At 48.2% G+C, this 25179-nt stretch overlaps 2 protein-coding genes across 4 annotated transcripts in view; one reads left to right on the top strand and one right to left on the bottom strand.

Moving 5' to 3' along the window:
• LOC123745537 (hemocytin) overlaps window positions 1-12804 on the bottom strand; it is a 246400-nt gene extending 233596 nt beyond the window's left edge. Inside the window, 2 exon segments of the mRNA XM_045726149.2 lie at window positions 2055-2363; window positions 12485-12804. Coding sequence (XP_045582105.2) covers window positions 2055-2363; window positions 12485-12621 — 446 coding nt within the window. The 5' untranslated portion in view covers window positions 12622-12804.
• Window positions 12805-22264: 9460 nt separating this feature from the next.
• The window catches only part of LOC138356233 (von Willebrand factor-like), a 122903-nt gene continuing 119988 nt past the window's right edge, over window positions 22265-25179 (top strand). For all 3 annotated transcript variants that reach the window (XM_069312010.1, XM_069312011.1, XM_069312012.1), the window contains exon 1: window positions 22265-22540. In XM_069312010.1, coding sequence (XP_069168111.1) covers window positions 22407-22540 — 134 coding nt within the window. In that variant the 5' untranslated portion in view covers window positions 22265-22406. The remainder of the gene's footprint in view (window positions 22541-25179) is intronic.

Here is a 25179-nt window from a genome sequence, read left to right on the forward strand (position 1 = left end):
ATACAGGATCTTCCAGATCAAAAACCATACTGTCTGTTTGATATTATATAATTTCTCTCCTGGTGTTCTACCGAGTTACTTTTGATTAGTTTTTCCAATACTTTCACTATTTCACTTGTCAATGATACAGGTCTATAATTGAGGGGGTCTTCCCTGCTGCCACTTTTGTAGATTGGAACTATGTTAGCCTGTTTCCACACGTCTGCTATGATTCCTGTACACAGGGATGCCTGAAAGATCTGGTGAAGTGGAATGCTGAGCTCAGATGCACATTCTCTCAGAACCCACGGTGAAACTCCATCTGGGCCAACTGCTTTGTTCTTACTGAGCTCCTTTAGCATATTTTCCACTTCATCTCTAGACACCTCTATACGCTCTATGTTGTTCTCTGGAATTCTTATTGTGTCTGGTTCTCTGAAGATTTCATTTTGTACAAACACACTTTGGAACTTTTCATTTAATGTTTCACACATTTCATTTTCATTTTCCGTGAATCTGTTTCCCATTTTCAACCTCTGGATATTATCCTTTACCTGCAATTTGTTGTTTATGAATTTGTAGAATAGGCCCGGTTCTGTTTTATATTTATCCGCTATCCCTTTTTCAAAATTTCTTTCTGCCTCTCTCCTTACTGCCGTATAGTTGTTTCTCGCATCTTTGTATCGCTGGTATGTTTGGGGGTTTGGCCTCTTCCTATACTGATTCCATTTTTGTGTCTTTTAGTCTCTGGCCCTCACAATTTCTGTTGAACCAATCCTGTGTTCTAGCCCTGCATCTCTGTTTTGGTAAGAATGTTTGTGTGCCTTCCTCGTATATTTTGCAAAATTTGGCATAGGGAGGAAGGTACTGGATGTCAAATATCTCTTCTTCTTTCCTGGTGAATACTAGATCCAGTACTGATGGTACATCTCCTTCCCTCATTCTTGTGGCCTGCTTTATGTGTTGATACAAGAATGTCTCCAGAATGAGGTTCACAAATCTGCATGTCCAAAAGTCCTCCGTTCTTGCTTCATAGGCCTCCCAGTCTATTGCTTTAAAGTTGAAGTCCCCCAGTATCAACAGTCGTGATTTATCTTTATCTGCTTGTGCAATAATATCTCTCATGACCATTATGAGGCCCTCTCGTTTGTCATCTAGTTCTTCCTTTGTCCATGTGTTGCTTGCTGGTGGACTGTAGGCATTTAAAATTATCAGCTTATCATCCTGATTCCAGACCTGCAATGCCATTATGTCAATATCTCGAGGGTTTTCAAATATTAACTCTCTTACCTTCAGGTGTTTTTTCACCAGTACAGCCACTCCTCCTCCCTTCCTAGTTTTCCTAGTTGTGTGTGTGTGTGTGTGTGTGTGTGTGTGTGTGTGTGTGTGTGTGTGTGTGTGTGTGTGTGTGTAAATCACGATAAATACGTGATTACAAATGTGACAGTGTCAGACCACAGAGGAAAATTGAAACAGGAATTTCCTTAAGTACTTTCGTATATTAATATACTTTCGTATATTAATATACGGAAACAATGTCATACAATTGCTGGTGTACAGTTTGGAAAATACACAATTCAAATATTCTGAATTATTGTAATTGACAAATCAGTTACTGATTTCAATTCGTTGCGAAATTTGTAACCTTGGGTCAGTTAATCTATCAGAATTTAATATAAGAGTTCAACAGTTTATAGCATATGTAATTACATTTTATTTTAAAGAAAACACCCAATATAAGCATTTCTTTAAAATACACATTTTGTTCATAAAATATATAATAATAATGGAAATAATAATTATAAAAATAATAATATTTATAAAATAATAATAATAATAATAATTATATGAAATATTTAGATATATAATAATGACTTAAGTGTGAACACAAATTGAATGATAGAGATTACCGCTAATAAGAAAGGAGATGAGAAGCAGGTTACAGTGTTAAACACTATAGGAAGCGTAGGGTTCGTACCATTACTGTACAACAATGTGCTAATGTTTATATCTAAATAATATGTACAGTAGTGACTTGTGAGATGTAGAGCATATCCGCGCTCCTTACTACTTACGAGCCTTCTTTGGTAGGCTTCTCCGGGGGCAAATATGAGAACTCCTCCTCTACAGGCTGTGGTATGGGGTTGACCCGAGGACGACCTCCATTGGACGCAAGCCCTGGAACTGAATACCGGTTCCCGAACTTGGTCGAACCCTTCCTACTTCCATCAGGTTCTGACCTGAAACCCTCGAGGTCCTCAGGATCCAGACGCTCGACGTCAACCAGATGATGCGGGGTTTTAGCAGGAAACTGTCGTTTAGCTCTGAGAGATCCGAAGAAGGAAGGACTTGTAGGTCGCCCGGAGCCTTCGAGTCCGTCGGGACTGTAGAAGAAAGAGGACCTGAGAGTTAAGCAAACGAGGAACAGAGCGCAGCTCGACCTTAACAAAGAAACAAAAAATCGGTAACAGTTGACAGACATGTCAATTACTCTGAAACATTACTGTCTAAGATTATATTAACAAGGTTTGTCTTAGATGGAAGGTGGGGGGGGGGGGGGGGGCCACACCTGGCCACCTGCACTATCATGGTCGGGAGGAAGGTGGGGGCCACACTTGGCCACCTGCACTATCATGGTCAGGAGGAAGGTGGTGGCCACACTTGGCCACCTGCACTATCATGGTCGGGAGGAAGGGGGGGGGGGCACATCTGGCCACCTGCACTATCATGGTCAGGAGGAAGGTGGGGCCACACCTGGCCACCTGCACTATCATGGTCGGGAGGAAGGTGGGGGGCCACACCTGGCCACCTGCACTATCATGGTCGGGAGGAAGGTGGGGGGGCCACACCTGGCCACCTGCACTATCATGGTCGGGAGGAAGGTGGGGGGGGCCACACCTGGCCACCTGCACTATCATGGTCGGGAGGAAGGTGGTGGCCACACTTGGCCACCTGCACTATCATGGTCGGGAGGAAGGTGGGGCCACACCTGGCCACCTGCACTATCATGGTCGGGAGGAAGGTGGGGCCACACCTGGCCACCTGCACTATCATGGTCGGGAGGAAGGTGGGGCCACACCTGGCCACCTGCACTATCATGGTCGGGAGGAAGGTGGGGCCACACCTGGCCACCTGCACTATCATGGTCGGGAGGAAGGTGGGGCCACACCTGGCCACCTGCACTATCGTGGTCGGGAGGAAGGTGGGGCCACACCTGGCCACCTGCACTATCATGGTCGGGAGGAAGGTGGGGGGCCACACCTGGCCACCTGCACTATCATGGTCGGGAGGAAGGTGGGGCCACACCTGGCCACCTGCACTATCATGGTCTGGAGGAAGGTGGGGGGGCCACACCTGGCCACCTGCACTATCATGGTCGGGAGGAAGGTGGGGGGGCCACACCTGGCCACCTGCACTATCATGGTCGGGAGGAAGGTGGTGGCCACACTTGGCCACCTGCACTATCATGGTCGGGAGGAAGGTGGGGCCACACCTGGCCACCTGCACTATCATGGTCGGGAGGAAGGTGGGGCCACACCTGGCCACCTGCACTATCATGGTCGGGAGGAAGGTGGGGCCACACCTGGCCACCTGCACTATCATGGTCGGGAGGAAGGTGGGGCCACACCTGGCCACCTGCACTATCATGGTCGGGAGGAAGGTGGGGCCACACCTGGCCACCTGCACTATCGTGGTCGGGAGGAAGGTGGGGGCCACACCTGGCCACCTGCACTATCATGGTCGGGAGGAAGGTGGGGGGCCACACCTGGCCACCTGCACTATCATGGTCGGGAGGAAGGTGGGGCCACACCTGGCCACCTGCACTATCATGGTCTGGAGGAAGGTGGGGGGGCCACACCTGGCCACCTGCACTATCATGGTCGGGAGGAAGGTGGGGGGCCACACCTGGCCACCTGCACTATCATGGTCGGGAGGAAGGTGGGGCCACACTTGGCCACCTGCACTATCATGGTCGGGAGGAAGGTGGGGCCACACCTGGCCACCTGCACTATCATGGTCGGGAGGAAGGTGGGGGCCACACCTGGCCACCTGCACTATCATGGTCGGGAGGAAGGTGGGGGGGGGCACACCTGGCCACCTGCACTATCATGGTCGGGAGGAAGGTGGGGGGCCACACCTGGCCACCTGCACTATCATGGTCGGGAGGAAGGTGGGGGGCCACACCTGGCCACCTGCACTATCATGGTCGGGAGGAAGGTGGGGCCACACCTGGCCACCTGCACTATCATGGTCGGGAGGAAGGTGGGGGGGGGGCCACACCTGGCCACCTGCACTATCATGGTCGGGAGGAAGGTGGGGGGCCACACCTGGCCACCTGCACTATCATGGTCGGGAGGAAGGTGGGGGGCCACACCTGGCCACCTGCACTATCATGGTCGGGAGGAAGGTGGGGCCACACCTGGCCACCTGCACTATCATGGTCGGGAGGAAGGTGGGTGGGCCACACCTGGCCACCTGCACTATCATGGTCGGGAGGAAGGTGGGGGCCACACCTGGCCACCTGCACTATCATGGTCGGGAGGAAGGTGGGGGGGCCACACCTGGCCACCTGCACTATCATGGTCGGGAGGAAGGTGGGGCCACACCTGGCCACCTGCACTATCAAGGTCGGGAGGAAGGTGGGGGGCCACACCTGGCCACCTGCACTATCATGGTCGGGAGGAAGGTGGGGGGCACACCTGGCCACCTGCACTATCATGGTCGGGAGGAAGGTGGGGGGGCCACACCTGGCCACCTGCACTATCATGGTCGGGTGGAAGGTGGGGCCACACCTGGCCACCTGCACTATCATGGTCGGGAGGAAGGTGGGGGGGCCACACCTGGCCACCTGCACTATCATGGTCGGGAGGAAGGTGGGGGGCCACACCTGGCCACCTGCACTATCATGGTCGGGAGGAAGGTGGGGGGCACACCTGGCCACCTGCACTATCATGGTCGGGAGGAAGGTGGTGGGCCACACCTGGCCACCTGCACTATCATGGTCGGGAGGAAGGTGGGGGGCCACACCTGGCCACCTGCACTATCATGGTCGGGAGGAAGGTGGGGGGCCACACCTGGCCACCTGCACTATCATGGTCGGGAGGAAGGTGGGGGGCCACACCTGGCCACCTGCACTATCATGGTCGGGAGGAAGGGGGGGGCACACCTGGCCACCTGCACTATCATGGTCGGGAGGAAGGGGGGGGCCACACCTGGCCACCTGCACTATCATGGTCGGGAGGAAGGGGGGGGGCACACCTGGCCACCTGCACTATCATGGTCGGGAGGAAGGTGGGGGCCACACCTGGCCACCTGCACTATCATGGTCGGGAGGAAGGTGGGGGCCACACCTGGCCACCTGCACTATCATGGTCGGGAGGAAGGTGGTGGGGCACACCTGGCCACCTGCACTTTCATGGTCGGGAGGAAGGTGGTGGGCCACACCTGGCCACCTGCACTATCATGGTCGGGAGGAAGGGGGGGGCACACCTGGCCACCTGCACTATCATGGTCGGGAGGAAGGGGGGGGCCACACTTGGCCACCTGCACTATCATGGTCGGGAGGAAGGGGGGGGCCACACTTGGCCACCTGCACTATCATGGTCGGGAGGAAGGGGGGGGCACACCTGGCCACCTGCACTATCATGGTCGGGAGGAAGGTGGGGGCACACCTGGCCACCTGCACTATCATGGTCGGGAGGAAGGTGGGGGGCACACCTGGCCACCTGCACTATCATGGTCGGGAGGAAGGTGGGGGCCACACCTGGCCACCTGCACTATCATGGTCGGGAGGAAGGTGGGGGGCACACTTGGCCACCTGCACTATCATGGTCGGGAGGAAGGTGGGGGGGCCACACCTGGCCACCTGCACTATCATGGTCGGGAGGAAGGTGGGGGGCCACACCTGGCCACCTGCACTATCATGGTCGGGAGGAAGGGGGGGGCCACACTTGGCCACCTGCACTATCATGGTCGGGAGGAAGGGGGGGGGCACACCTGGCCACCTGCACTATCATGGTCGGGAGGAAGGGGGGGGCACACCTGGCCACCTGCACTATCATGGTCGGGAGGAAGGTGGGGGCCACACCTGGCCACCTGCACTATCATGGTCGGGAGGAAGGTGGTGGGGCCACACCTGGCCACCTGCACTATCATGGTCGGGAGGAAGGTGGGGGGGCCACACCGGGCCACCTGCACTATCATGGTCGGGAGGAAGGTGGGGGGGCCACACCTGGCCACCTGCACTATCATGGTCGGGAGGAAGGTGGTGGGGCCACACCTGGCCACCTGCACTATCATGGTCGGGAGGAAGGTGGGGGGGCCACACCTGGCCACCTGCACTATCATGGTCGGGAGGAAGGTGGGGGGCCACACCTGGCCACCTGCACTATCATGGTCGGGAGGAAGGGGGGGGCCACACTTGGCCACCTGCACTATCATGGTCGGGAGGAAGGGGGGGGGCACACCTGGCCACCTGCACTATCATGGTCGGGAGGAAGGGGGGGGGGCACACCTGGCCACCTGCACTATCATGGTCGGGAGGAAGGTGGGGGCCACACCTGGCCACCTGCACTATCATGGTCGGGAGGAAGGTGGTGGGGCCACACCTGGCCACCTGCACTATCATGGTCGGGAGGAAGGTGGGGGGGCCACACCGGGCCACCTGCACTATCATGGTCGGGAGGAAGGTGGGGGGGCCACACCTGGCCACCTGCACTATCATGGTCGGGAGGAAGGTGGTGGGGCCACACCTGGCCACCTGCACTATCATGGTCGCGAGGAAGGTGGGGGGGCCACACCGGGCCACCTGCACTATCATGGTCGGGAGGAAGGGGGGGGCCACACTTGGCCACCTGCACTATCATGGTCGGGAGGAAGGGGGGGCCACACTTGGCCACCTGCACTATCATGGTCGGGAGGAAGGTGGGGCCACACCTGGCCACCTGCACTATCATGGTCGGGAGGAAGGTGGGGGGGCCACACCTGGCCACCTGCACTATCATGGTCGGGAGGAAGGTGGGGCCACACCTGGCCACCTGCACTATCATGGTCGGGAGGAAGGTGGGGGGCCACACCTGGCCACCTGCACTATCATGGTCGGGAGGAAGGTGGGGGGCACACCTGGCCACCTGCACTATCATGGTCGGGAGGAAGGTGGGGGGGCACACCTGGCCACCTGCACTATCATGGTCGGGAGGAAGGTGGGGCCACACCTGGCCACCTGCACTATCATGGTCGGGAGGAAGGTGGTGGCCACACTTGGCCACCTGCACTATCATGGTCGGGAGGAAGGTGGGGGCACACCTGGCCACCTGCACTATCATGGTCGGGAGGAAGGTGGTGGCCACACTTGGCCACCTGCACTATCATGGTCGGGAGGAAGGTGGGGGGCCACACCTGGCCACCTGCACTATCATGGTCGGGAGGAAGGTGGTGGCCACACTTGGCCACCTGCACTATCATGGTCGGGAGGAAGGTGGGGGCACACCTGGCCACCTGCACTATCATGGTCGGGAGGAAGGTGGGGGGCCACACTTGGCCACCTGCACTATCATGGTCAGGAGGAAGGTGGGGGCCACACTTGGCCACCTGCACTATCATGGTCGGGAGGAAGGTGGGGGGCCACACTTGGCCACCTGCACTATCATGGTCGGGAGGAAGGTGGGGGGCACACCTGGCCACCTGCACTATCATGGTCGGGAGGAAGGTGGGGCCACACCTGGCCACCTGCACTATCATGGTCGGGAGGAAGGTGGGGGGCCACACCTGGCCACCTGCACTATCATGGTCGGGAGGAAGGTGGGGCCACACCTGGCCACCTGCACTATCATGGTCGGGAGGAAGGTGGGGGGCACACCTGGCCACCTGCACTATCATGGTCGGGAGGAAGGTGGGGCCACACCTGGCCACCTGCACTATCATGGTCGGGAGGAAGGTGGGGGCCACACCTGGCCACCTGCACTATCATGGTCGGGAGGAAGGTGGGGCCACACCTGGCCACCTGCACTATCATGGTCGGGAGGAAGGTGGTGGGGCCACACCTGGCCACCTGCACTATCATGGTCGGGAGGAAGGTGGGGGGCACACCTGGCCACCTGCACTATCATGATCGGGAGGAAGGTGGGGGCACACCTGGCCACCTGCACTATCATGGTCGGGAGGAAGGTGGGGGCACACCTGGCCACCTGCACTATCATGGTCGGGAGGAAGGGGGGGCCACACCTGGCCACCTGCACTATCATGGTCGGGAGGAAGGTGGGGGGCACCTGGCCACCTGCACTATCATGGTCGGGAGGAAGGTGGGGCCACACCTGGCCACCTGCACTATCATGGTCGGGAGGAAGGTGGGGGGGGGGGGGGCACACCTGGCCACCTGCACTATCATGGTCAGGAGGAAGGTGGGGCCACACCTGGCCACCTGCACTATCATGGTCAGGAGGAAGGTGGGGGGCCACACCTGGCCACCTGCTGCAAGTATTGACACTGATAACGTGATACTGATATTACTGACTGATACATAACACTGACAATTATACTACAGTATATTTAGTGTAAAATCTCTAACACTGTCCATGGAAGTTTTAACAAGATGCATATGTTAGTGAGAATGGTTCAGGAATGGCTACGACTGTGGGGCAATTAACATGAGGAAGAGGTAACGTAGATGGACACTCGAGACGAAGAACGTTAATAAGGGAGATAGAAGAAATGCCCGAAACGCATTGCGTAATAGTGGCTTTAGGCATTGTATGTACTAGCTCTATCTATATATCAATCCATTAATGTAACATCACTCGTATGTATGTACCTTACCTGAATAAACATATTTATTTATTTATAAATAACGCAGTGACAGAAACAACCGTATCAGACTGAAGAAACGCATTTATAAGTCATACAAGAGATAAAGAAAATCTAAAATACTTCTTTACATGGGCGAAATCTAAGTTAAAAACCTCCGTCAGTATTGGACCTATACTTACAAGTGAAGGTTCATACACAGAGGACGGCAAACAAATTAGTGAAATGCTAAGAAAGCAATATGAGGACGTGTTTAGCACCCAAGTTAACAGAATGAAAGTGGAAGAACCGGACTGCTATTTATGCATGATATCCAAGCCCTCAAAATTAAACCGATATAAACCAACCAATACTGAACCAACTCAATATTCACGATATCAACACGAACTCTGCAGATTTTGAAAGAGATTGACAACATGCACTCGATCCCGAGTCCAAACTCATGGAATTCAATATTTATAAAGAAATGTAAAGTGCCAGTAGCACAAGCACTCAGTGTAGTGTGAAGAAAAAGTTTGGACACGGGGAAGGTTCCAGAAGCACATATATCACAGATACTAGTGGCTGTACAAGAATGTAACAACTATATCTATATAGCGCCTCTACACAAGGTACAGAACAAGGAATTGACTAAGAACAACAGACCAGTCGCACTGGCGCCCCACATAATGTAAGTGTTTGAGAGAGTGATCAGGAGTCATATCTGCATACTTGAGACAATTAAACAAGTCCCAGTTGTGTCTGGGTACAAGTGACAGGATGAACAACCCAGCGGGTTTTCTTCCTATTGGGGAGTGTTGTACATGCTGCTATGGCGGTGTGTCCACTCACAGGATGAGTGGCGCTGCCCAATACTGTCACTATGGCGGTGTGTCCACTCACAGGATGAGTGGCGCTGCCCAATACTGTCACTATGGCGGTGTGTTCACTCACAGGATGAGTGGCGCTGCCCAATACTGTCACTATGGCGGTGTGTCCACTCACAGGATGAGTGGCGCTGCCCAATACTGTCACTATGGCGGTGTGTTCACTCACAGGATGAGTGGCGCTGCCCAATACTGTCACTATGGCGGTGTGTCCACTCACAGGATGAGTGGCGCTGCCCAATACTGTCACTATGGCGGTGTGTTCACTCACGGGATGAGTGGCGCTGCCCAATACTGTCACTATGGCGGTGTGTCCACTCACAGGATGAGTGACGTTGCCCAATACTGTCACTATGGCGGTGTGTTCACTCACGGGATGAGTGGCACTGCCCAATACTGTTACTATGGCGGTATGTCCACTCACAGGATGAGTGGCACTGCCCAATACTGTTACTATGGCGGTGTGTCCACTCACAGGATGAGTGGCGCTGCCCAATACTGTCACTATGGCGGTATGTCCACTCACAGGATGAGTGACGCTAGCCAATAAACTCGCCCCTCGGGGCAAAATTCATATCTGCAGTGTTGTGGAGAGAAATGACCTCCACAACCCAGGACAACATGGATATAGAGCGGGAAGGTCATGCTTTTCACTGCTACTCAACCACTATAACAAAATCACAGATCCATTAGAAGAAAAATTGCAGATGTTGTATACACGGATTTTGCCAAGGCCTTTGATAAATGTGACTGAAGTGATGGCCCAATAAATAAGGTCAGTAGGAATAACATGTAAAGTAGGACAGAACGCGAAGAGTAACAGTTAATCAAATAAAATCGAGTCCAAGCATAGTGAAAAACTATACTACAGGGCACAGTTCTGGCACCACTGTTTTTCCTTATTCTCATTTCAGATATAGACAAAAATAACTTTGATATAGACAAAAAGTCACAGCTTCGTGTCATCTTTTGCAGATAACACAAAAATCAGCATGAAAATTACTTCTGAAGAACATTCAAAAACTACAAGTTGATATTAATAAAATTTTCGTCTGGGGAGCAGAAAAATAACATAATGACTAACAATGATAAATTCCAAGTACTTAGGTAACAGCATGTCAAGGATTTGGGAATAATGATGTCTGACGACCTAACGTTTAGGGAGCATTACCAAGCAAATATTGCGTCAGCCAGAAAAATGATCGGATGGATTACGAGAACCTTCAAATCCAGGGATCCCATCACAATGGTTGTACTCTTCAAATTACTTGTGCTGTCCCGTCTTGAGTACTGCTCAGTACTCCCTTCCCCCTTCAGAGCAGGAGAGATTGCTGAAATAAGAGGGAATACAGAGAACATATACGGCACGCAGACACGATAAAGCACCTAAATTATTGGGATCGTCTCACAGCTCTCAGAATGTACTCTCTAGAAAGGAGACACGAGAGGTATCAAATAATATACACATGGAAAATACTGGAGGGCCAGGTCCCAAATTTACATAGTAAAATAACAACATACTGGAGTGAACGATATGGTAGGAAATGCTGAACAGAGCCGGTGAAGAACAGAGATGCCATAGACACAGAGAACACTGTATGAACATCAGAGGTCCACAAATGTTTAATATACTCCCAGCAAGTATAAGAAAGATTACCGGAAGAAAAGTGGAAGTCTTTAACAAAAACTGAACACTTATCTGCAAGAAGTGCTGGACCAACCGGGCTGTGGTGGGTATGTGGGCCTGCAGGCCGCTCCAAGCAACAGCCTGGTGGACCAAGCTCTCACAAGTCATGCCTGGCCCCGGGCCGGGCTTGGAGAGTAGAACTCCTAGAACCTCATCCAGGTACCATCCAGGTATACTCCAGATGTCATACATAAATCCTTCAATATCGGGATTGTAAATAATTGGAGTGCGTTGGGCGAAGACGTGGTCGAAGTTGACACACAAATATAAATACAATAAGAGCAGTGAAAGAACAGAGGTATTCCATTACACTACAAAATGTTCAATAGGTTGGGCGTGGACGCTGGAGCTCGACCCAGCAAGCACGTCTAGGTAAAAACTATCACTACCGCTCCTGTACTCACCTAGATGTGCTTGCGGGGGTTGAGCTCTGGCTCTTTGGTCCCGCCTCTCAACTGTCAATCAACTGGAGTACAGATTCCTGAGCCTATTGGGATCTATCAAATCTACATATGAAACTGTGTATGGAGTCAGCCTCCACCACATCATTACTTAATGCATTCCATTTGTTAACTACTCTTGACATTGAAAAAATTCTAATGTCTCTGTGGCTCATCTGGGTACTAAGTTTCCACCTGTGTCCCCTTGTTCGTGTCCCACCTGTGCTAAAGAGTTTGTCTTTGTCCACCCTGTCAATTCCCTTGAGAATTTTGTAGGTGGTTATCATGTCTCCCCTTACTTCTCTGTTTTCCAGGGATGTGAGGTTCAGCTCCCTTAGCCTTTCCTTGTAGCTCATACCTCTCAGTTTCGGGACCAGCCTGGTGGCATACCTCTGAATCTTCTCTAACTTTGTCTTGTGTTTAACTAGGTATGAACTCCAGGCTGGAGCTGCATACTCCAGGATTGGTCTTACATAAGTGGTATACCAGGTCCTGAACGATGGTGTGTGTGTGCTCACCTAGTTGTGCTTGTGGGAGTTGAGCTTCGGCTCTTTGGTCCCGCCTCTCAACTGCCAATCACCCGATGTACAGAATCCTAAGGGCCTATATATGTGTGTGTGTACAGTATAATTAAATACTTTTAAGGTGTTATTTACCAGTAGAATATAACAATAAGAGGGTGGTTAATACAAGATATATTATGGTCTTACAAGTGGTGGGGGTTGTAAGGGCCCCTACGGTAGGTGTTGACCTGGTTCCCGCCAGAAGGACTTGCGAGCAACAAGACAAGAGACAAGGCGGCCAGCAACACAGAGGACGTGCTCCTCCAGCTGGACGCGGCCACCATCTTGAGTGTCGCTGCAGACACTTGGCCCTCCTCAGCTTACGAGCCACAAGTCGCCTTGGTTTACACGAAGAAACAAGAGAGGTAAACTGGTAGACCTGTGTTAGGTCCAGTGGTTGGAGGGCTTCTGCAGCCACCTGCACTCACAGTTGGCAGCACACCTCGCCCCCTACAACCCTTAAATGTACATCCGGATCACGTTATCATATCTCAATGGCGGTTACTTTCTCTCTTCAGTTGCTAAATGGGCATAATTTATAACACGAACCGAATATACCTTTTAGTCTTATAGATAATGAATAATTGTTTTCCTGAGGGAGAGAAATCTTGTACGTCATGAGTGAACCTGCCATGGCCAGCTGACCATCCGTCCAGCCTCTACACTTGGCCGGCCTCCCAGCGCCCGCCCATGTTGGTGGTCATAAGAGGCAGCCAGGCTCCTCCTACCACACATGACCCAGCAAACACCCGCACACGAGGCACGTGTCAAGTGTGATAAGGTATCTCGCCAATGACGGTAATCAGCATCGATATTTCCTTAACGGAACCCGGTGTTGGGGTTCCCGGCGCCCTCTAACACCACCATGGGTTATATCATGAGTTCTCGGTCTCCATGGGTTCTATCATGGGTTCTACCATGGGTTCTATCATGGGTTCTACCATGGGTTCTACCATGGGTTCTATGCTAATTGAAACAAGCAGAGAAACCTACAGCCGGCAGCTTCTTCCAGCAGCTGAGTGTGGCAATACAGGGAACTGCACACGACATTCAGGGTTCCTACCTGCTATCTGAGGAGCTACAAGAACTCAACAGCCTGTGACGACTAACTTTGTACCTTGTATGTAACCAAATTAGTAAGTAAGTAATTATCAAAAGAAGGCACCAAACCGGGAAGGCTTTGTAGCACCATCAAATGTCCGGGATAATCAGAGGACACTAAATATCACCAAGGATGACAATACCAGATTTGTAACTTATTTTGTAATAAAGTTTCATATCAAATAATTGCAAATATATATAAAGAGATGGTAGAAAAGCATGTGTGATCATGCAGGTGGGAGCCCCACAAGGCTCTGTGGGGCTCCCATATATTTTTATTTTTTTATTTTTTTGAGATATATAGAAGAGTTGTTACATTCTTGTAGAGCCACTAGTACGCGTAGCGTTTCGGGCAGGTCCCTGGAATACGATCCCCGCCGCGAAGAATCCTTGTTACATCCAAGTACACATTTTACTGTTGAGTTAAACAGAGGCTACAGTTAAGGAATTGCGCCCAGTAAATCCTCCCCGGCCAGGATACGAACCCCTGACAAAGCGCTCGCGGAACGCCAGACGAGTGTCTTACCACTACACCACGGAGACTGTATAAAGACTGCTTCCTACTTACCTTTCACCTTACCTTTCTCTCATCTTATGTGTTCGGTGTGTTGGATATTTCTCTCTTTTTACTTACCTCTTTCTCATGTTTATGTATTTATTGTCTTGGATATAATTTGCGCTTATTTATTTATTTATTTATTCATTTATTTATTTATTCCTTGTGTGCATAACCCAACCTTACAGATATAGTTTTATTTGGGCGCATCCGATCCCACGATCGTCGTCGCCCCTAAATCAACACAACAGTTTTATTTGTTTTTAGTGTTGGGAATATTTTTGTGGGATATATTATCCTCAACCTAACCTTACAGGTGTAGCTTATTTTGTTATGTTTGTTATCATTTTTCAACTGTAGTATTTGTTTCTTGTTTAAGTGAATGTTCGGAGAACATGCAAAGCGTAAGCAAAGATATAACTGAAACAATTGTACATTTTGGCTTAAAGAAATACAGAGAACATGTATGAGCATGCGAAGAACACTAGAGAACATGCGGAAAATATGAATTGAACTTGCAGAGAACATCAATAACGTAATGAGAACATGCAGAGTACTTGCTGTGAACATGAAAACAGTAAATTGAACAAACACAGTACACGAGGATTAAACAAAGAACGTAAACAGAACATGTTAGAACTTGAAGAACGTTAAAAGAACATGAAGAACATTTGGAGAACACAGAGGGAGCATTATTTTGTATAGAGAAGTTGTGCAGTTACACTTGAGTATTGACAAATACGGGTTAAAAACTCCAAGTAAGGTGGATACGCAGATTATCAGCGGGATGGACAGTAATTACTGCTTCACAGGAAACATTCATCCACTACACTTCATCTCATGAAACACCGTGAGAGAACATTACAGAGAGAGATCTAGAACAGGTAAAATGAAAATAACACAGTAAATAACAGTGAGAGATGTGAAAAAAAAAATTCTTGCGGGCAAAAGCTGAGAAGAGAGGGGGGAGGGTTATCTTGAGATGATTTCGGGGCTTTAGTGTCCCCGCGGCCCGGTCCTCGACCAGGCCTCCACCCCCGGGAAGCAGCCCGTGACAGCTGACTAACACCCAGGTACCTATTTTTACTGCTAGGTAACAGGGGCATAGGGTGAAAGGGAAGGTACTATGGGTGTGCAGGTGGAGCTATGGGGGAGTGAGAGGGCATGTGCAGAGGTGGCGGGCTCCAGGTGGAAACAGGTGGAGGCGGAAGATATAATGAGAACTGGGAAGGGGTAGAGACCTGGGGCCAGATTCACAAAAGCATTTAGGCAAGCATTTACGAACCTGTATATCTTTTCTCAATCTTTGGCGGCTTTGTTTACAATTATTAAACAGTTAATGAGCTCCGAAGCACCAGGAGGCTGTTTATAACAATAACAATAGTTGAATGGGAAGTTTTCATGTTTGTTAACTGTTTAATAAATGTAACCAAAGCCGCCAAAGATTGGCGAAAGATGTACACGTTCGTAAGTGCTTGCGTAAGTGCTTTCGTGACTCTGGCCCCTGGAGGGCTGTCCTCTAGCAGAATACGTCTGAATTTGGCCGTTTGCCCGTATGGCCGAAAACGGACGTAATGTAAAAATGAAAAATAACTGAAAATAAATTTTGGATTTTTTGTTTTCCAAAACAGCAAGTTAAGGATCCGCTGGCAGGTTAGGAGGGCAGGAAGTTCTAAGGTTTCAAAACGTCATGAAAACCGTTAATTGAAAGTTTCCTCTCCTTATCTTACCAAGTAAGCCGGACTCAAACAGAAAACGGGGCAGTACATAACTTTTGTGAGCAGATTTAATTTCATGTTACGTCCATGTTTAGCCATAACGCATATAAGCGAAAAGCCAAGTTATTTTAAGAGGACGGGTTGCACTTGCGGCGGGTGCACGTTGGTGGGAACTAGAGCGGATGGTGGACTATGAGCTACCATATCAAATAATCCAATAACAATAATCCCCAACAATGAAATAATCCAATAACAATAATCCCCAACAATGAAATAATGCAATAACAATAATCCCCAACAATGAAATAATGCAATAACAATAATCCCCAACAATGAAATAATCCAATAACGTCCTGCTACCGGTACTTCTACACCTCGCCGACAACGTGGTGGACGACATCAACCTATACGTCCACACCATCAACCGGCTGCTGACTGCTAATGGACTGCCGACGGTGACAGCACCAGGCGACCTTCTCCGCCTGCCGGCCCCACAACCAGTCCAGAAACAGGGACGCCGCCATGGCTGCGATTACCAACTTCGACATCACATCCGAAGACGACGACGGACCATCCGTAACTCCGACAACCCACACCAGGAGGCGCTCCAAAGTCGACACCGACGTTGACGAGAATGGCGTTGCGACCCACGACGATAAAGTCGAGGACGACGACAAAAGGACCTCCTATGTTCTCTACATTGTACCCAGCAAGTTCAACGGCAACATAAACACCAGACGACAATTGGCCCATAAATGTAAGAACAGGTTAATCAGTACAAAGGACGTCAACAAGCACCAGCAAACCATGTATATCCACGATAACACCATCACCTCAACTAAGAGGAATCTTATATCTTGAGGTTATCTTGAGATGATTTCTGGGCTTTTTAATGTCCCCGCGGCCCTGTCCTCGACCAGGCCTCCAGAGGTGGAGGCCTGGTCGAGGACAGGGCCGCGGGGACACTAAAAAGCCCAGAAATCATCTCGACTATAGTCGACTATAAGGCCTGTCAGGGAGCCCGTGACAGCTGACTAACACCCAGGTACCTATTTTACTGCTAGGTAACAGGGGCATAGGGTGAAAGAAACTCTGCCCAATGTTTCTCGCCGGCGCCTGGGATCGAACCCAGGACCACAGGATCACAAGCCCAGCGTGCTGTCCGCTCGGCCGACCGGCTCCCCTCTCTTATCATAAACAATAACTTCAACAAAAATCACATAGTTCTGGGAGGAGACTTCAATATTGACCTGGGTCAACAAAATAGCCCTCAAGTTGACTATTTCCTTAACAGTATGAATTCCTGTATGCTCATCCCCACACTCACCAGGGCCACCCGAGTCACTCAAACATCCGCTACTACCCTGGACCACTTATGGACCAACATAACAGCTGCCCTTACATCTGGTATAATCACTGACAGAACAACTGACCACTATACTACCTTCCTGGTAGCGGACCTGGCCATAACACCACCACACAACAACTGACCACTGTACTACCTTCCTCGTAGCAGACCTGGCCATAACACCACCAGCTAACAAGATAATTACCTTAAGGTTACACAGTGAAGCAGCAATAGGCAACCTCACAAATGCCCTCCACAATATAAACTGGGAATATGAATTTAATAATACACAGGATATTAATTCGTTAACAAGCCTATTCATCTCCAAAATTCTAAGCCTCTACAATACTTATTGTCCTCTCCTCACCATGCAAGTAACTGGCAAAAGGATAAATAATCCCTGGCTCACTTATGGCATACTTAAAAGCAATCTACAAGAAACAGGAATAGGAAAAAAAACTTAGGATTGGCCTAGTTGCAAAGGAAGTAGTTAAGAGGTCTTCGTCAGTGCTTATCAGTATCATAAGCAGAGCAAAGCGTTCCTATTACGAGAAAAGATTCAAAGAAGCCAAAGGTAACATGAAAAGCACATGGAGAGTCATTGCTAACATCCTAGGAGCTAAACATCTAGGAGCTAAACAACATTTATATAACCAGATAAAAATCTCCAAGGATGGTTATACACCTGCAACAGACCTTGAAACAGCAACTGAATTTAATAGCTTCTTTTCATCGGTTGGTGCTAACCTTGCCCGGAAAATCCCACAGACCCAGACACATGTTACCACGTATCTCAGGCAGCTATCCAAACTCTCTTCTCTCACCGGTCAGCCCTACAGAGGTTGTGTCCATCATTCACTCGCGAGAAACCAAAGCTGGGAACAAATCCTCTAATCAAATAAATCTCAAAATAAACAATACCCAAATTTGTAACAAATTAGATGGCAAATTCCTTGGCATTCTCATTGACCACAAGCTGAATTTCCAGGGACACATTCTAAATATATCAAAAAAAGTTTCAAAAACTGTTGGCATTCTTTCTAAGATCATATATTATGTACCACGCCCTGCCCTGGTTACTCTCTATTACTCCCTTATCTATCCATATCTCAACTATGGTATTTGTGCTTGGGGCTCTACTATCCAAAATCACTTACGTCCTCTAATTACTCAACACAAAGCTGCTATTAGGACAATATCCAACTCTGGCCCCAGACATCACTCGGTACCCCTACTCAAATCTCTGAATATGTTAGACATTAAGTCACTGCACATTCTCTCATGTGTATTATACGTATATAAAACGCTAAACTATAATACCAATCCTGATCTCAAAAGCTTCATAGAAGGTTGTATTAGAACCCATGAGCATCACACCAGAAATAAATACAGTTTTGATATTCCTAGAGTACGACTTAATCAAACTAGAAATGCTCTACAAATCAAGGGACCCAGAATGTGGAATGACCTTCCCAACCATGTTAAAGGCTGTACCTCTCTCAACCAGTTTAAGATAAAAACGAAACTATACCTAATAAATTCCCTGTAACCTACCTTACCCCTCTAATGTCATCCAATGTATGTTTTTTTTAAATGACGCTGTTTGTTGACAGAATTGTATTTGTGCTGCTTTTTCAGCCATGTTCCCCCCCTTTTTATCTCTTCTTTTATTTTTTGTTCTCAAGTCATTCTACTCATTATGCTCAATTAGTATTAAGCTTTAGTCATTTAAGTTTTTCATGCCCGAAACGCTTTGCGTAATAGTGGCTTTAGGCATTGTATGTACTAGCTCTATCTATAAATCCATCACTCTTTGTAAAATCTCTTGTATGTATGTACCTTACCTAAATAAACATTTGAATTGATTTGATTTTTTTGATTAGTGAAATACCATCGATGGTATACAGGAGTGCCTCCCATGCCCTTGCACCACTCACAGTTCAATAAATCCTTAGTGTCACACCTTCCCTGATATCCTTAAAAAAGCAGGAGTAACGCCAGTTCATAAAGGAGGTAACACGGCAGACATAAATAATTACAGACCCATATCAAATCTACCTTTATTATCAAAAATATTGGAAAAAATAATTTACAAACAGCTGTACTCCTATCTCGTAAAATTCAATATACTAATTCCCTGTCAGTTTGGCTTCCGCTCCCAAGAGTACCAATGATGCAATTGTTAGTATGCTTCACTTAATCTACTCAACCCTTGACAAAAGTGAGTTTCCGATTAGACTCTTCATTGGCCTGAGGGATTCAGAATGTGGAATGACCTTCCCAATCATGTTAAAGGCTGTACCTCTCTCAACCAGTTTAAGACATAATTGTATTTGTGCTCCTTTTTCATCTATGTTTTCATTTCTTGTTTTCATTCTACTCATTATGCTCAATTACTATTAAGCTTTAGTCATTTAAGTTTATCATGCCCGAAACGCTTTGCGTAATAGTGGCTTTAGGCATTGTATGTACTAGCTCTACCTATAAGTCAAACAATCTTTGTAAAAATTTATTGTATGTATCTTACCTAAATAAACATTTTATTTTATTTTAAGATGAAAACTAAGTACTACCTAATAAACTCCATGTAACCTACCTTACCCCCTAAATGTCAACCCATGTCTTGCTATTTTCAAACAATACTGTTTGTTGACCAACTTGTTTAATTGCTGATTTCTGCAATATATCCCCCCCCCCTTTCCCTTTAACACAATTTATATTATAATCTCAAATAGTATTAAGTTTTAGTCTAAATGTTTTTTCCACTCCTTGCCCGAAACGCTTTGCGTATTAGTGGGTTTAGGTATTGTATGTACTCGCTATATCTATAAACCCTACATTATGTTACTCCATATAAGTACTTTTACCTGAATAAACATTTGATTTGATTTTTTTTAACAATGGGGAGCCACATCACGACCTACTGTGAAGATCAAGGGTCAGCCACATCACGACCTACTGTGAAGATCAAGGGGCAGCAACATCACGACCTACTGTGAAGATCAAGGGACAGCAACATCACGACCTACTGTGAAGATCAAGGGGCAGCCACATCACGACCTACTGTGAAGATCAAGGGGCAGCAACATCACGACCTACTGTGAAGATCAAGGGTCAGCCACATCACGACCTACTGTGAAGATCAAGGGGCGCCACATCACGACCTACTGTGAAGATCAAGGGACAGCAACATCACGACCTACTGTGAAGATCAAGGGGCAGCCACATCACGACCTACTGTGAAGATCAAGGGGCAGCCACATCACGACCTACTGTGAAGATCAAGGGACAGCAACATCACGACCTACTGTGAAGATCAAGGGGCGCCACATCACGACCTACTGTGAAGATCAAGGGTCAGCCACATCACGACCTACTGTGAAGATCAAGGGGCGCCACATCACGACCTACTGTGAAGATCAAGGGACAGCAACATCACGACCTACTGTGAAGATCAAGGGGCAGCCACATCACGACCTACTGTGAAGATCAAGGGGCAGCCACATCACGACCTACTGTGAAGATCAAGGGTCAGCCACATCACGACCTACTGTGAAGATCAAGGGGCAGCCACATCACGACCTACTGTGAAGATCAAGGGGCGCCACATCACGACCTACTGTGAAGATCAAGGGTCAGCCACATCACGACCTACTGTGAAGATCAAGGGGCGCCACATCACGACCTACTGTGAAGATCAAGGGACAGCAACATCACGACCTACTGTGAAGATCAAGGGGCAGCCACATCACGACCTACTGTGAAGATCAAGGGGCAGCCACATCACGACCTACTGTGAAGATCAAGGGTCAGCCACATCACGACCTACTGTGAAGATCAAGGGGCAGCCACATCACGACCTACTGTGAAGATCAAGGGACAGCAACATCACGACCTACTGTGAAGATCAAGGGACAGCAACATCACGACCTACTGTGAAGATCAAGGGTCAGCCACATCACGACCTACTGTGAAGATCAAGGGGCAGCCACATCACGACCTACTGTGAAGATCAAGGGACAGCAACATCACGACCTACTGTGAAGATCAAGGGGCAGCCACATCACGACCTACTGTGAAGATCAAGGGGCAGCCACATCACGACCTACAGTGAAGATCAAGGGGCAGCAACATCACGACCTACTGTGAAGATCAAGGGACAGCCACATCACGACCTACAGTGAAGATTAAGGGTCAGCAACATCACGACCTACTGTGAAGATCAAGGGTCAGCAACATCACGACCTACTGTGAAGATCAAGGGTCAGCCACATCACGACCTACTGTGAAGCTCAAGGGACAGCAACATCACGACCTACTGTGAAGATCAAGGGTCAGCCCACCAACAAGGGGAGCAGGGCGACGCACTCGCCCCACCAACAAGGGGAGCAGGGCGACGCACCTCGCCCCACCAACAAGGGGAGCAGGGCGACGCACCTCGCCCCACCAACAAGGGGAGCAGGGCGACGCACCTCGCCCCACCAACAAGGGGAGCAGGGCGACGCACTCGCCCACGTCCAGTATGCGGGGCGATGAGGGAGGCGGGCGTGTGCACCAGTGCAATAGAACTTGCGATAACTTCACTGGGGGGGGGGGGGGAAAGATGACGACCCATGGTGTTGATGTAGCTTTGATCCTCTCGTGCGCCATCTTGCGTGGCTCTTTAGTACTCTAACACTTGCCTACGCCCGCCCCAACACCCTTCACCTCCTCCAGGCTCCTTCGCCCTGGCCCCACACTTCCTGAAGAAACGCTATGGCCGGGAGGTGGCGTCGGCAAGAGTCGGATGGGCGTCTCAGTGTATCAGATGGGCTTCCGGTGCTTATACCCTGATATATATTAATTTCGTCACAATGTTTCGTTCATCGTTCGTGTCTTCTTCAATGCTTCTAGAGACGAAGCACGTGGGAAAATGAAGGATTAATGTGGCATGAACGTGTCACCACCCAGTTTATTTCTAGGTGGTCAAAATAATGGCGTCGAGGCTCGGCTACGACACTTGCAAAATGAATTGTTTAATAAATTAACAGGTATTTTGCGTTGTAATAGTATAATTACATGATAAATTGATCTAGAAGGTAATAGGCATTACAATTTTGGCGTGAGTTGAAGATAGAGTGGTTATGAGGTCAAGTGTCACGTGACCAAGATGATGGAGAGTAAGGTGTTGGGCCGGGAACAGGAACCACCATCAGCCGTGTTCTGACACCCGCACTGTGCACATCTCCGCTCCCCTCTCCTGCCCTCACAACACTTACATATAGAAAACATTTTAAATCGTTTAGGACTTGGTGGTGATATGTAACATATATAATATATAGTCAAGTCTCCGTAGAGGCCCCCAAGATGGCGGCTATGCCTGCCTGGAGGAGTTCCTCCATACTGCAGGCGTCTTTGCCCCTCATGCTGTTACTGGCTGTCGCCTCGCATGGCGGCAAATCCAAGACTTTTCTTAGGAACAACTACAGCCCACAGGATCAGTGAGTAAATGATTGCCTTCTTGTTCTTAGGAATGACTGTAGTCCGCATTATCACTGAATAACTTACCAGCCACTTCTTTCAGGAGTAAGTGAACGTCGACATTACAACTGAATATCTTATAGCGTGCGAAGAATTAGTAATTTATTGTATACAACGTTGAGCCACTCACACTATATGTCACGAACAATGTTACTGTTGCATGTACGTTTCCTTTCCAAACATTTTTGGATTTCAAGAAATATTGAGTTCATATCTTTCATAGCTTATTTAATAGGATAAATGAGAAAAAAGCGGTAAGTCATTATGACCACATATCATATGGAAGGGAGGACGGGACAGGAGCTGGGGCATATAGGCATGAAGGAATGTTGGCCAAGTCCTTGGACCGTCAGGGAAGGAGCTGCAAGAAGCGTAACCTGTCCTGACCTCTCCTGGTCTGAACGGCAGAGCGACGGTCTCGCTTCATGCAGGTCGGCGTTCAATCCCTGACCGTCCAAGTGGTTGGGCACCATTCCTTGTCCCTCGTCCCATCTCTAATCCTTACCCTGATTCCTTCCAAGTGCTATATAGTCTTAATGGCTCGGCGCTTTCTCCTAACCTAACCTTCCTGGTGCTGGAAGTAAAGGTAACAGCACCTTGAACCTTGCCCTTCTCCTCACCGTATTTTCATCTTATCATCGCCGGATAACTCTTACTTCGAATCAAGTCTCTTGGTCGGATAGTTTGACCTTGCACGTGTTTACGTACGAAAATATATATGTTAAACATGGGCACTAGAGAATATTTGATAACGAACTTCAGAACGGTATATTATCGCACCATTTCCGTCCCAGGTGTACAATTGCTGGCGGTTGACGACACGTGCTAACTCTCATTGCTCATCTCTCTAGCGATTGTATTGAGCAATCAAGAAAGCCGCCTCACGCAACACCTAAGTTCGCAGTCAAGAAAAAACTTTTTCGGCTACCTAACCTAACCTAACCTATAAAGATAGGTTAGGTTAGGTTAGGTAGGGTTGGTTAGGTTCGGTCATATATCTAAGTTAATTTTAACTCCAATAAAAAAAAATTGACCTCATACATAATGAAATACGCAGCTTTATCATTTCATAAGAAAAAAATTAGAGAAAATATATTAATTCAGGAAAACTTGGCTTATTAGGCAAATCGGGCCTTGCATAGTAGGCCGAGAAGTGCGTTCTGGCTACTAGGTACGACATATATATATATATATATATATATATATATATATATATATATATATATATATATATATATGTCGTACCTAGTAGCCAGAACGCACTTCTCAGCCTACTATGCAAGGCCCGATTTGCCTAATAAGTCAAGTTTTCATGAATTATTTGTTTTTCGACTACCTAACCTACCTAACCTAACCTAACCTAACTTTTTCGGCTACCTAACCTAACCTAACCTATAAAGATAGGTTAGGTTAGGTTAGGTAGGGTTGGTTAGGTTCGGTCATATATCTACGTTAATTTTAACTCAAATAAAAAAAAATTGACCTCATACATAATGAAATGGGTAGCTTTATTATATCAAAAGAAAACAAATTGAGAAAATATATTAATTCATAAAAACTTGGCTTATTAGGCAAATCAGGCCTTGCATAGTAGGCTTAGAAGTGCGTTCTGGCTATTAGGTACGACATATATATATATATATATATATATATATATATATATATATATATATATATATATATATATATATATATATATATATAAGCTACCCATTTGATTATGTATGAGGTCAATTTTTTTTTTTGAAGTTAAAATTAACGTAGATATATGACCGAACCTAACCAACCCTACCTAACCTAACCTATCTTTATAGGTTAGGTTAGGTTAGGTAGCTGAAAAAGTTAGGTTAGGTTAGGTTAGGTAGTCGAAAAACAATTAATTCATGAAAACTTGGCTTATTAGGCAAATCGGGCCTTGCATAGTAGGCTGAGAAGTGCGTTCTGGCTACTAGGTACGACATATATATATATATATATATATATATATATATATATATATATATATATATATATGCGAACAAGCCTAAATGGTCCCCAGGACTATATGCGAATGAAAACTCACACCCCAGAAGTGACTCGAACCCATACTCCCAGAAGCAACACAACTGGTAACTACAGGGCGCCTTAATCCGCTTGACCATCACGGCCGTCAAAAGGAAGTGATAGCCGAGGCTATTTGAGCCACTTCCCCGACGGCAACTCGGATGGTAATCTTGGGCATAGCATTTCACCAAATCACCTCATTCTTTGGGGCACACGTGAGGAACACAAATGCGAACAAGCCTGAATGGTCCCCAGGACTATATGCGAATGAAAACTCACACCCCAGAAGTGACTCGAACCCATACTCCCAGAAGCAACACAACTGGTAACTACAGGGCGCCTTAATCCGCTTGACCATCACGGCCGTCAAAAGGAAGTGATAGCCGAGGCTATTTGAGCCACTTCCCCGACGGCAACTCGGATGGTAATCTTGGGCATAGCATTTCACCAAATCACCTCATTCTTTGGGGCACACGTGAGGAACACAAATGCGAACAAGCCTGAATGGTCCCCAGGACTATATGCGAATGAAAACTCACACCCCAGAAGTGACTCG

This window comes from Procambarus clarkii, chromosome 71 (assembly GCF_040958095.1).
Source record: "Procambarus clarkii isolate CNS0578487 chromosome 71, FALCON_Pclarkii_2.0, whole genome shotgun sequence".
Lineage (NCBI taxonomy): Eukaryota > Metazoa > Arthropoda > Malacostraca > Decapoda > Cambaridae > Procambarus > Procambarus clarkii.